Source organism: Oncorhynchus keta, chromosome 4 (assembly GCF_023373465.1).
Source record: "Oncorhynchus keta strain PuntledgeMale-10-30-2019 chromosome 4, Oket_V2, whole genome shotgun sequence".
NCBI classification, from domain to species: domain Eukaryota; kingdom Metazoa; phylum Chordata; class Actinopteri; order Salmoniformes; family Salmonidae; genus Oncorhynchus; species Oncorhynchus keta.
In genome coordinates, this window is record NC_068424.1 from 44709395 (window position 1) to 44723689 (window position 14295).

General features: G+C 40.2%; 1 protein-coding gene across 1 annotated transcript; it reads left to right on the forward strand.

The window, feature by feature from the left end:
* The first annotated feature begins 10076 nt into the window (after window positions 1-10076).
* On the forward strand, window positions 10077-13084 carry LOC118375468 (heterogeneous nuclear ribonucleoprotein A0-like). Its single transcript, XM_035762040.2, has 2 exons — window positions 10077-11237; window positions 12500-13084. Exon 1 carries the CDS (start codon window positions 10161-10163, stop codon window positions 11088-11090), a length of 930 nt encoding a protein of 309 aa, XP_035617933.1. The 5' UTR covers window positions 10077-10160; the 3' UTR covers window positions 11091-11237; window positions 12500-13084.
* Window positions 13085-14295: the final 1211 nt, after the last annotated feature.

A 14295-nucleotide genomic window follows, 5' to 3' on the forward strand; every position in this document is an offset into this window, starting at 1 on the left:
TGGTGTCCCGCTAGCGAGACAACTTCCGGTGATACTGGAGGATGCGTAATTCAAATATATTCTAATAGTTATTATGTATTTGAAACATTTAGGTACATATAAGTGTCTTATATCGGCTGAAAGCTTAAATTCTTTTTAATCTAACTGCACTGTCCGATACAGAGATTACAGAGAAAACATGCAATGCGATTGTTTGAGGACTGCGCCCCACATCAAAATATTTTTCCACTGGCACATTCACATTCACATATAAATATGAAATATTCACTTACTTTTTGAAAATCTTCCTCTGATTTGTCATCCAAAGGGTCCCAGCTATAAGATATGTAGTGTCGTTTTGTTAGATAAAATATTTTTTTATATCCCAAAAAGTCTGTTTAGTTGGCGCCATCGATTTGAGTAATCCACTCGTTCAACTTGCAGAGAAAGGAATCCAAAAATCTACCCCTAACCTTTGTTTCAACAAGTCAAAATAAATTTCTATTTGCTCCTCAGACACCCTCAAATGCAATCAAACTATAATATTTATTTCAGAAAGAAGTATATTTAATAGGAAACTGATTTTAGCAGGTGAGCAACTTCGTCATGGCGCGCAGAAACACGGATTTCCAAGACTGTGTCCTCTTACAAAAACTGTTTTTGAAGTTACAATATGAACTTTCTCTTGCATTTCTAAGAGGATGGTCTCTCAACAACAACAAAAATATTCTGGTTTGTTTTTCTTTTAATTGTTTTTTGGTATTCAGGAAATGTTCTGCAGAAGCATCATAGGCACCTGAGCCGGTGTAAGGATGGGATTTGAATGTGACTGAAGGAGTGGGATGTTTTTCATGTATTTTTGTATTTGGTATTATTCCCCTTCCCGCAATGGAATATATTATTTTTGTTTTGTTTCAATACCCCGTTACAGTAGGTGGTGGCAATACACCAATAGGTGTACTTTTCCATAAAACTTTAAAGAATAAGAGATTGAACTTCACTCAACTTTCTAGAACAGTGGTCACCAACCAGTCGATCACGATCAACTGGTCGATCTCCAAGGCATTCCTAGTCGGTCGGCAAACATTTCTGTAAAAAAACAATGATAAAGCCTTGTGTTCCTTTTTATTTATTTTTTCTCTCATGTTGTTGGAAGTAGGAACACCAGATTCAGCTGCCCTAAGTGAATGGAGGTTGACATTTTGAACCATTTCATGTGTCTGAAGGTACAAACTCTGCATTCCTGGCAGAGTTTGTATGAGTGAGTTCATTGTTTAAGTTCTTACTCAGCACGGTCAACCTTTTGTATTCAACACTTTTATAAGCCATAAAGGCTTGCTATTTCCATTCCGCGCTGCAAGCACAGCAGCAGTAATGAATGAGAAGGAAAGCGTATCTTTAGGCTTGTGTTGTTTTTATTATTATTATTATTATTCTTTAATATCGAGGAATATTACACTTTCTCTGTTCATAGGAGTAACAACATGAATTTGGCATGAGGCAGAAATAATGCGGTGCGACTCGAGTTTCACCATCAGTTGGAAGGCTGTGTCCCTTTTTGGTCAGTGTTAGTGGAGGAAATGGGAGAGCAGAGGGCTGTTTAGAGGCAGACCCTCAGTCTGCTCCTCTCTGCTTCCACTGAGACTGACCATCAGATGCAGGCACCATCAGCCCAGTAAAATAAAAAATAAAAAGATAATTATTTCAACACTCAGCTGTGCCTCACAAGTAATACAACAACGGTCTATTAACGGTGTGTTCATGCAGCCTACCTCAAATTTGGAAATATATATTTTGAAATGGCCTGAACAACAATGCATTGGCAGGGCAATTCAAGCAAAGCCCATATGAGGTGATAATGTATTGGGCCTATAGCTTACTGCACAAACCTCATCGCTACAGTACTGTTTTTAATTGGTTAATGTTGCATAGGCTTACTTTCTTTTAAGTCATGTTAAAAAAATCAGAGTGGTAGATCTCGGCTTGCATTTTGACCCAGAAAGTGATCTTGACTCAGAAAAGGTTGGTGACCACTGTTCTAGAGTTTTCCGTTAACACTAACTTTTTAACATTTTCCCACCACTCTCTCAATGTGCTCTGCCCAACTTAGAATCAAAGTACAACCCAAGGAACCTGAAGGACCCCACCCTCTTCATATTTCTCCTATTCAATCTCAGGCGTATCTCACTTTCCACCTTGCTCCTGGTAAAGAACACTGTCTACGTTTTCTCTACAACGAACCTGAATCCCCACTTTAATGACCACCACTCCACCTCATCAATTAATTCCTGTACCTTCGCAACTGGCCACTTTAATAATGGAACACTAGTCACTTTAATAATGTTTACATATTTTACTCATCTCATATCTATATACTGTATTCTATTCTACTGTATGTTAGTCAATGCCACTCCGACATTGCTCGTCCAAATATTTATATATTCTTAATTCCATTCCTTTAATTTAGATTTGTGTGTATTGTTGTGAATTGTTAGATATTACTTGCTAGATATTTACTGCACTGTTGGAGCTAGAAACACAAGCATTTGGCTACACCTGCAATAACATCTGTTACATGTGTATGTGACCAATAAAATTTGATTTGATTTGTGTAAGGTACATTTCTTCCCCTGTTCCATAAGGCCCCACCATCTGCAAATAAAGATCTCCTAATATCCAGCCGTACACATCATTGATCATGATTCAGAACCAAAGAGAACTGATCACGCTCCCTTGCAGTGTACCATTATCCCCCAAGTAGCTGCCTGATAGAGATCTCCCCACCCCTCTCCTGGATAGACCTTCCAAACAGGAAGTCCTTAATCCAGTTGAACATTCTACCTCCTACCCCCAAAAGATGAAGCTTGATTAGCAACCCCTCCTTCCACATCCTATTGTACCCCTTCTCCACATCAAAAAAAGACCTCCTTGTTCTTTTGGCCTTCCTGACCTCTGCTTCGACACAGAGCACTGAGTCCATAGTTCCCCTCCCCTTCCTGAAACCCACTCTGAAGTGATGATATTACCCCTGTGCTCTCCAGGAAGTAAATGAATCTCTCCATAATGATATGTTCCATAATCTTACATAAATGGGATGCTTATATGGCTTTTGGCCGATATGTTGTTGGCCTTGTTGGGTCTTTGCCTGGCTTCCAGATTGACACCACTATTGCCTCCTTCCAGCTGCCCAGGTAGCTTCCCCTCCTCCCACATTCTGTTATACAGACCCAATACCTTATCAATTCTACAAGGTTCAATAGATTCTGTTCTCCCAGGTGTGTCAATGTGTAATTTTATTGACAAAGCATTGCTGGCGATATGGAATTGTTTGACTTGTTCAAATATGGATACAATTACAATATTTACATTGAACACTGTCTTTTAAAACATATTGTATTTTTATTCTAGGAGTTAGGATTGCTGTTGTAACCAACATACAGTCATTGAGCCAACCCGACATGCTAAACCATGTATTGATTTGGTGTTAATGGGTTGATCACCAGACACTTTCACATGCATCTCTGGGTGTGACCTAACCTTTGTGAAACATGTCTAGTGATTACATCCCCTGCTGTGGTGGAACATCCCCTTCTGTGGTGGAAATGCACCTGAATATTCAGTCTGTCACCTCAAATTGAAACCATGTCCAACCTTCCAAGTTCATGCAATCCACTAAAGCTCAGACTATAGTGACTACAGGACTAAACACTAAAACATTTCATATAAAAGAAACATTTAAAAGTAAAAGTAGCACACAAACCTCACATATAAGAACAAAACCAATGTTTACCCTGTATCGCATGGTCAACTGGATTCAGTCTTTGCAAATGTACTGTAATTACTCCAAAATGATGAATCTCACCATGAAGGCTTATTATTACAGGGTTCTCCCCAAAGAATGTAAGATGTGGCTGCGCCAGTATGTACAAAAAAAAGTGTGGCTTGTCGTTCTCTACACGAAAGACATATTCAAAACAGTCTCTGGGACAGTTGTGGGACAATAGATCCCAAATTCATACAACCACTGTACATAAAAAAAAAAAAACATAACAAGCATTGAGGCTGATGCATCAGATCAGAACGTTTAACTTAAAATGTTGATAAAATATTATTTATTCACATTATAAGCACAGCAATGGGAACATGGCGCACAATTGGCCCAGCGTAGTCCGGGTTAGGAGAGGGTTTGGCCGACTGGGATGTCCTTGTCCCAGTGTGTCAAGAAGCAGTGCGGCTTGGTAGGGTCGTGTTTCGGAGGACGCATGGCTCTCGACCTTTGCCTCTCCCGAGTCCGTACGAAAGCTGGGACAAACTGGAACTACCAATTGGATATCACGAAATTAGGAAGAAAATGGGGTAAAAAGTTACAAAATAAATAATACCAAATAAAATAGATTTAAAATGCTGACTGCCTCTGCTCAGATTTCAAGGTGGGTGATGGAACAGTTGGCCACATATTTAAAGGTAGATTTAGTAGGCCTAATACGGAACCCACACCGGCTGCGCGTGTGCGCCATCGTGCACTATCGTGCATAAATGTATTTTGTCCCCCTGCACCAAACGCGATCACGACACGCAGGTTAAAATATCAAGACTAACTCTGAACCAATTACATTAATTTGGGGACAGGTTGAAAAGCATTAAACATGTATTGCAATTTAGCTAGTTAGCTTGCACTTGCTAGCTAATTTGTCCTGGGATATAAACATTGAGTTGTTATTTTACCTGAAATGCACAAGGACCTCTACTTCGACAATTAATCCACACATGAAACGGCCAACCATATCGTTTCTAGTCATCTCTCCTCCATCCAGGCTTTTTCATCTTTGAACTTATATAGTGATTGGCATCTACAATTTTACCACGACAACCGGCAAAACATTTCATCTTTCAATCACCAATGAGGAGATGGCACGTGGGTACCTGCTTCTATAAACCAATGAGGAGATGGGAGAGGCAGGACTTGGCATCACAGACACATGTTTTGCCGCGCGAAAGCAGTGTGGGTGCAATAATTGAATAACATAGATTTCTACATTTATTTTGCGACACTCGCGCATGCGACGTGTCCGGTCTGGTCAGCATGTAAGTCCCAGTTTATACTATTTACATTTTTTTTGTTGATATGGCATTTACAAAAGGCAGTTTCCTTGCTGAAAAATATATAGAATGCCAATTTCAGTGAGAAGCATAGCAACATCAAGGCAACTTTGTAACAGCTGACCCTGTTTTTCCAAAGCCATACCCGCCCATTAGCCGCTGAGTCTACCTTTTAAGATGCCAAAATAGAACATGTTTTCTGCAATTGTTTCAGTTTCCTAATGTTGTGTTTTCTGATTGTTCCAGTGCATGTACTCAACAAGCTTTGGACGACTTCCAAAGTTTACTCAAAAAGGCAATAGTTCTGAACTGGGTTTGATTTTGTTTTTGTTGTTTTAATTATTTAAATGTTGTTCATTCTCTTTTAAACATTAATTGGTCATTCATTGGTTGAAAGCTTATTGCTCAGTTATCACTTTGTAGTTGCACGTTTAAACATCCAACGGTCAACATCCCTATAGTGTTTACATTTCTCTCATGTACAGTGCATTCAGAAAGTATTCATGACCGTTCTACATTTTATTGTGTTAAAGACTATATTCTAAATGGATTAAATAAGTGTTTTTCTCACCCATCTACACACAATACCCCATAATGACCAAGTGAAAACATATGTTTTGAAAATGGTGCTAATTTATTGAAAATCAAAACATAAATATCTAATTTACATAAGTATTCACACCCGAGTCAGAACCGCTGGCAGTGAATACAGCTGTGAGTCTTTCTCTGAAAATCTTTAAGAGCTTTCCACATCTGGATTGTACAACATTTGCCTATTTTTCTTTTGAAAATTCTTCAAGCTCTGTGAAATTGATTGTTGATCATTTCTAGACAACCATTTTCAGGTCTGACCATAGATTTTCAAGTGGTACTCAATAATGTGCTGTATTTGTCATGCCTGCTCCCACTCCCCCTTGTTTTGTTCCCCCTGTCCAGACGCTGTTCTTGTTTTGTTATATGTCCATTTATCCATTAAATCTGCACTCCCTGTACTTGCTTCTCGACTCTCCCAGCATCTGCCTTCACAGTATTGGATTTTCCCCAAACGTAACACTTTGTCTTCAGGACCAAAAGTAAATTGCTTTGCCACATTCTTTGAAGTATTACTTTAGTGCCTTTTTGCAAACAGGACGCACGTTTTGGAATATTTGTTTTCTGAACAGGCTTTCTTCTTTTCACTCTGTCAATTAGGTTAGTATTGTGGAGTAACTACAATGTTGTTGGTCCATCCTCAGGTTTCTGCTATCACAGCCAGTAAACTCTGTAACTGTTTTAAAGTCACCATTGGCCTCATGGTGAAATCCCTGAGCAGTTTCCTTCCTCTCCGGCAACTGAGTTATCTTTGTAGTGACTGGGTGTATTGATACACCATCCAAAGTGTAATTAATAACTTCACCATGCTCAAAGGGGTATTCAATATCTGTTATTTTTACAGATCCACCTATACTGTAGGTTGCCTTCTTTGAGAGGCATTGGAAAACCTCCCTGGTCTTTGTGGATGAATCTGTGATTAAAATCCACTGCCCGACTGAGGGTCCTTACAGATAATTGTATGTGTGCGGTACAAGATAGTCATTCAAAAATCATGCTAAACACTATTATTGCACACAGAATGAGTCCATGAAACTTCCTGTTGGGCAATTATGTGTAAAAGACATGTCACTGTCCTAGAAATGCCTCAGACATGATGAAAACAAGCCCAGATTTCCACAGGGTGAAATTCCCTTATGAGCACATTTTTACTCCTAAACTTATTTAGGCTTGCCATAACAAAGGGGTTGAATACTTATTGACCCAAGACATTTCAGATTTTTCTTTTTAATGAATTTGTAAAAATGTTTAGAAACATAATTCCACTTTGATATTATGGGGTATTGTGTGTAGACCAGTGACAAAAATAAATAAATAATCTAAATTTAATACATTTTAGTTCAGGCTGTAACACAACAAAATGTGGAAAAAGTCAAAGGGTGTGAATACTTTCCGAAGGCACTGTAAATGTTGCAGCTACACTGAACTAAAATATAAACTCAACATACAACAATTTCAAATATTTTACTGAGTTACATTTCATAAAAGCAAATCAGTCAATTCAAATAAATAAATGAGGCCCTACAGATATGCATCTGTTGGTCACAGATACCTTTAAATAAAGGCAGTCAGTATCTGGTGTGATCACCATTGGCTTCATTCATCAGGCTGTTGATTGTGGCCTGTGGAATGTTGTCCCATTATTCTTCAATGGCTGTGCGAAGTTGCTGGACATGTCATACATGTTGACCCAGAGCATCCCACACATGCTCAATAAGTGACAGGTCTGGTGAGTATGCAGGCCATGGAAAAACTGGGATATTTTCAGCTTCCAGGAATGGTGTACAGATCATTGTGACATGGGGCCATGCAATATCATGCTGAAACATGAGGTGATGGTGGTGGATGAATGACACGGCAATGGGCCTAAGGATCTCATCACGGTATCTCTGTGCATTCAAATTGCCATTGATAAAATGCAATTGTGCTCATTGTCCCTAGATTATGCCTGTCCATGCCATAGCCCACCGCCACCATGGGGCACCCGGTTCACAACGTTAACATCAGCAAACCACTCGCCCACACGTCGCCATACACATGGTCTGTGGTTGTGAGGCTGGTTGGACATACTCCCAAATTCTCAAAAATGAAGTTGGAGGTGGCTTCATGGTATAGAAAATCACATTAAATTATCTGGCAACAGCTCTTGTGGACATTCCTGCAACAACTCTGGTTGACATTCCTCCCTCAAAACTTGAGACATCTGTGGCATTGTGTTGTGTGTCAAAACTGCACATTTTAGAGTGGCCTTTTATTGTCCCCAGCACAAGGTGCACCTGTGTAATGATCATGCTGTTTAAGCAGCTTCTTGATATGCCACACCTGTCAAGTGGATGGATTGTCTTGGCAAAGGAGAAATGCTCACTAACAGGGATGAAACACATTTGTTCACTAAATTTGAGAGAAATAAGCTTTTTCCTGTGTATAGAAAATGTCTGGGATATTTTATTTCAGGTCATGAAACATGGGAGCAACACTTTACATGTTGTGTTTATATTAATGTTCAGTATACATAAAAATATTAAATAAACAATTCAGCTCGGAAATATTCAGTCTTTGCTCTTTTAATTTCAAATTGTATTGGATTTATTTTTATCTGTTAAGAGATTTAATACATGCTGTTTAGTTTATTTAGTACATTTAGTACATATTTAGTACATTTAGTTTAGTGTACTTTGTGAGAAGCAAGTTAATATACAAAGTAAACAAAAACCTGATGTAATTTGCATATTCATAATGAGTCTGCAGCGAATTTTCAGCAAACAGTACAATGTCTGCCACAAGTTTTGCAGAATTGTTTGCCAGGTGTTCATAGGTTTCTGCAATTTATTTGCCACAAAACTAATTTACACTTGAATTGGCCAAATTGGCCAAAGACTTGCCACAATTGTTTGCCAGAGGCCTGTTTCTTTCAGGAATATGGGACCAGCAGGGACATTCAATAAACCTCAAGACGACAATGTACATGATGAAGGCTGCTTACCTGTGATCAGTGAAAATAATAGTTTGAACACTGGTGGCACTACAAGTCTTGATTGCCCGGGTAAAGACATTTTCACATCTCCAGAGAGTGGGGTCCTCCCCCATTCAAACACAAATGAGCAGCAGCATAGGGTGATAGATACCATGCCATTGTCTGAGGCGCTGATCACAGATGATACCTTTGTTGTTGTGCAAATACATCAGTCTTTTCAATTTACATCAGGAACTGCATCATTGTTTTGACTGATGTCGTCTATGCTAATATGGCAAAAATCACTAGCTGGCTAACCAACAACATTACTGATGTATTTGAGAGACAACAAGTGTTCATTGTGCACATTTATTTCTGTTTTCAATAAACATTGGAGACAAAATATGGTTTACATTGTCAACAATGTAAGCCAACCATATCTGTTTTGCCCCATAGTTGTGCACGCATCAGTTTTGTTGCTAAACAACCAACCCCTCCATTCAGCTTGTTGGAAACTGGCTTGGGGTATCATTTTATGATGCAATTAATACAGGCAATTTTAAGGGATAGAAACATGGAGGGGAATGGCCCTAAAAATTGTCAAAGACTCCAGCCACCCTAGTCACTGCTCTCTCTGCTACCGCACAGCAAGTGGTACCGGAGCACCAAGTCTAGGTCAAAAAGGCCTATGACTAGGGTGGCTGGACAGCTAATCAAAGGGCTACCCAGGCCCCTGTTTTACGCTGCTGCTACTCTTTGTTTATAATCTATGCAGTCACTTTAACTCTACCTACATGTACATATTACCTCAATTACATCGACCAACCGGTGACCCCGCACATTGACTCTGTACCGGTACCCCTTGTATATAGCCTTGCTTGTTATTTTACTGCTGCTGTTTAATTATGTGTTACTTTTATTTTCATTTAAAAAAAAAAAAACGTATCTATTTTTTACTCAACACTTATTTTCTTCTAAAATCATTGTTGGTTAATAAGGGCTTGTAAGTAAGCACTTCACTGTAAGGTCTACACCTGCTGTATTTGGCGAATGTGACAAATAAAACGTGATTTGATTCAATTGAATGGTGGGTATAAATTCGCAAAATCACAATAAAGTGAACGAAGTTAGTCACACAAAAAAGGATACTAACTACAACATAAATATACACTTAATTTTCAAAACGCCTTTCCAACCCACACAAGAACAAAAGATCATCTGTTTATTCACGAGGGTCAATTGGGGACTAAGGGGCTGCAGGAAATACGATAATCTGTCCTGCATATGAATGACTTTGGCGCTAGTATTTTGGCGGTTGACGTAATCTATAGATCACATAATCTCTGCGCAGCGTTTACTACATACTAACCCTCCTGAACAAAACCAATGTAAGGGGGCGTAACGGTGTTGCTGTAGTATGACGACACTATAACGTCGGTATAAATAAGGCCTGGATTATATTTCTTGACTCCACCTCTAAGCATTGCCTGTGATTTTTTTTGTTTCTGTCGAGCAACGCGGTCGTTCCTGTCGAAAAATGGATAACTCCTCTCAACTTTGCAAACTTTTTGTTGGTGGATTGAACGTAGATACCGACGATGATGGGCTCCGCAAGCATTTTGAGCAGTACGGTCAACTGACCGACTGCGTTGTGGTTGTGAATAAGCAGCTACAGAGGTCCCGCTGTTTTGGCTTTGTAACCTACTCGAGCGCTGAGGAGGCAGATGCAGCAATGGCGGCAAGGCCACATGTCGTTGATGGCACCAACGTGGAGTTGAAAAGAGCGGTCGCTCGTGAAGACGCCGGTAAACCCGAGGCACTCGCCAAGGTCAAGAAAATATTCATCGGGGGACTGAAAGACGACATCGAAGATGAACATCTGAATGAGTATTTTTCCCAGTTCGGCGAGATCGAGAAGGCCGAAGTTATCGCAGAGAAGGAAACCGGAAAGAAAAGAGGGTTTGGGTTTGTTCACTTCACAGATAACGATTCGGCGGATAAGGCAGTGGTACTTAAGTTCCACAACATCAATGGGCACAAGGTGGAGGTGAAGAAAGCCCTCACAAAGCAGGAGATGCAGGCTACAGGCCGTGGCGGAAGGGGAGGAAGAGGCATGAGAGGAGGACAAAATGGCTTCGGAGGCGGCAGAGGTGGTTACGACAGCTACGGGGGTGGTTTCGGTGGGGGCTACGGGGGCAGTGCTGGTGGCTATGGCGGTGGCTACGGAAGTGGAGGCTACGGCGGGGCCTATGGGGGAGGCGCAAGCTACGGAGGTGGCTACGGCGACCAGATGGGAGGTTATGGTGGGGGCAATGGCTACAGTGACTTTGGCAGTGGGTACAGCCAGCAGTCCTCCGGTTATGGGCCCATGAAAGGCGGCACCAACTACGCTGGTAGGAGCCCTGCTCCCTACGCCCCCCGAGGCGGTGCAGGTGGCTACAGCAGAGGGGCGTATGGCGGCTACTAAACCGGTGGCTACGACAGACTATTTGAAAATGCATCTCCACACATACCCGTCTGATCATCAAGCCGTACTCAAAATTCAGTCCACGGGCATTTGGCAAAATGCGGACACTGAGACCAAATCATTTAAGAAGACCTCAAAACCAAACAGGTAGGAAGATCACTTCCCAGAACCTGATTTGCACGTCCAGCTCTTGCTATAGGACACGTTCGATTGCTAAATTCATTTATCATTTATGTTCCAAAATGAGGGCGTGTAGCTGTCGTTAGTTGACCTGCTTTTTATTTTACGTATGCGTACATTCGTGTTTAGGTTAGTTTTACATTTTGTTTTGATACTATACTTTCTCTTATCTACATTTTAGCAAGTAGTAAGGAAATTCCCATGGATCTAGTCTACAGAGGATTGGGACGCATGTGCTATATAATTGGATTTATTAGCTGACTATGTAAATGTGTATTCTGTCCACTAGCCTATAGGTTGTTGGGTACGCGTATTTGGTGGGCCGGATCCAGTTTAAACGTTTAATTTTCTTGCCAAAATGTTTTGTAAATTAACGAAGTACCTCAGTAATTTCCCTACACACAGCGTTCAGCTATGCGCTGGATGTTCCTTTAATTTACTACGTTAAATCTCATGTATATTGTATAATCTGTCTGAACATCAAACTACAATTGTTAAGCATTGGTATGCATATGTATGTTCATTTTAAATAAAAAGTTAAACAAATTTAGCTAGTATTTATTCATTATACTAGGATGCCATAAGTCCACTTCTGATATTGGTTATATTATGTGATATTTGACCTTTAGTAGCTTCATGGCATTTCTTCCATTACACTTCCTGGGTGAAGGATTGCAGTTTGCCCATGGCCAATGCATGAAGGCGTTGTAGGTTTGCAATAACTTTGTTCCATTTTACCAGGCGTTTGAATATTGTGCACCTGGGGGCTCATTTTCTTTGATTCCTACATTTAGGTGTTCATACTGTTATCCACGTACGCCAAAATAGCAGTATCAGTTTGACTTTATACAGGAACCCCGTGCAATACCTGGGGTCGATTGTCATAGGATTCTGAAATATCTCTTTAGGATCACATCCAGCAAACTAGGTATGTAAATCAACCTGTCTTTACTGTGTTGGTCAAGTATTCAGATATGGTACTGAAATGTACTCGATGTCACTTATTTATAGTTCTTGCATTTATCCATAGTCGCTCTTATTTTGCCCTATGCATCTTGGTTTAAGTGTTTACTGCACGCATTTGGTCCTACATCTAAAATGAGGCTGAAGCGATTAAGTGCGCATTATACATTAATGAACCTATAAACTGGCACGTTAGGCATACCTCCTGTCATGGCATGATGGTTTAACTGGAGTGTCTCATTCTTTACTCTTCCTCTCTCTGCCAGGTAGCCATGGTGACCTGGCTGCCAGGAAACCAATCTGGCAACGACTTGGCTACATCAAGACTGGTGGTGGGGGGCACAGCTAAAGCTGTCCCACTGCCGCAGGTGTTTTGGAATACCAGGACCATGTGCCCATATAAAATCGGGTTGCAGTGGCCAGCAGCTATCTACTTGTGTCAAGTCAATCTAGGTGGTTGGTGTAATTGACTTCTTTGGTTCTCTTACCCTTTGTAGGAAGACTGGGTGTGAATGTTCGTGTAACTATGGAAAAATGGACACTGCATTGTTGGCCTTGCCATTCTATGTATTCATCACTTGACTTTAAAAAAAAAAATGTTTTAAATTGGAAAATGTACAACTGTTTGAAGAACATTGTGTTGAATGGGAGTTATAGCCTAGGGCTTGCACTCTTTACTCAAATGTTTGCAAATAACAATTAGTTACTCTTAACTTGTTAATTCAAGTTAGCTTCTCCATATTTTAGAGAAGGTAGCCAATTTGTTTTGAGCATTTCTTTCCATGTATTGTCCCTTTGCAGCTGACCATGTTTAGTAATGTTTGCAATAAAATGAGTATCTATTCACAGTACCTATTGTGATATTGTCTAGTCCCTGACAATTCTCAGCCCTAATGTGGGTATGCCATTAATGGGGCAGGTTCTGATTTTCTAATGTACAGTACCAGTCAAGTTTGGACATACTCAAGCATTTAATTGGACTGTTTTCTGTATTGTAGAATAATGGTGTTAATATGACAGATTTCATAGATTTGTCAAGTGTACAATGACTCAACTTATATTTTAGCTTCAAAGTAGCCATCCTCTGCCTTGACATTTGTGTACTCCAGGCATTCAACAAGCTTCATGAATGCTTTCCCAACAGTCTTGAAGTTTGAACATATGCTGAGCACTTGACTGCTCTTCCTGCAGTCTGATTCATCCCAAACCAACTCAATTGGTTTGAGGTCAGGTGATCTGATGCACCACTCAATTGTTCTCCTTGGTCAAATGGCCCTTAAACAGTCTGGATGTGTGTTGGGTCATTGTCCTGTTGAAAAACAATTTAAGCAATTGAATTCTAAAATCCCCAGGAAAGCACCACACCACCTTCATGGCGGAAACTACATGTGTACAGCAGTTGGAATTAAAAAATTTGGACTCAACAGACCAAGGGACAGGTTTCAACTGGTCTAATGTCCTTTGCTCTTTCAAGCAAATCTCTTATTGGTATTCCTTTTTTCCTTTGCAGCAATTGGACCAGGTAGGCTTGTCTGAACTCAAACATTTTATTTGGGCTGGTAATTGAACGTATCCTCCGCAGCAGAGGTAACTCAAGTCTTTCCCGTGGCGGTCCTCAGAGCCAGTATCATCAGTGCTTTGTTTTATGTATTTCATTGTTTTTCTTTGCTAATGAGTTGTCCTTACTGTAAGACAGACTTGGTCTTACTATGGCTATTTTCTGTATACCACCCCTACCATGTCACAACTGATTGGCTCAAATGCATTGAGGAAATAAATTCCACCTGTTACTTGAAATGCATTCCAGGTGACATCTCAAGCTGATTGAGGGAATGCCTTTACAGCTTTGCACACTTGGCAAAGGTTGGTTTCTTAATCTAAAATGTATTTAGATTTTTAAAACACTTTGGTTACATGATGCCATGTGTCACTTCAGTTTTGATGTCTTCATTATTCTACAATGTAAAAAAATAAATAGCTGGAATGAGGTGTGTCCACGCCAAGGTTGTATGGCAAGATTGCATATAGAAATCGGTGTGTTGCACACCATTTATTCAGGAGT

What these genes read in the sequence shown, in the direction of transcription:
- LOC118375468 (XM_035762040.2), top strand. Translation starts at nt 10,161, where the DNA reads ATGGATAACTCCTCTCAACTTTGCAAACTTTTTGTTGGTGGATTGAAC.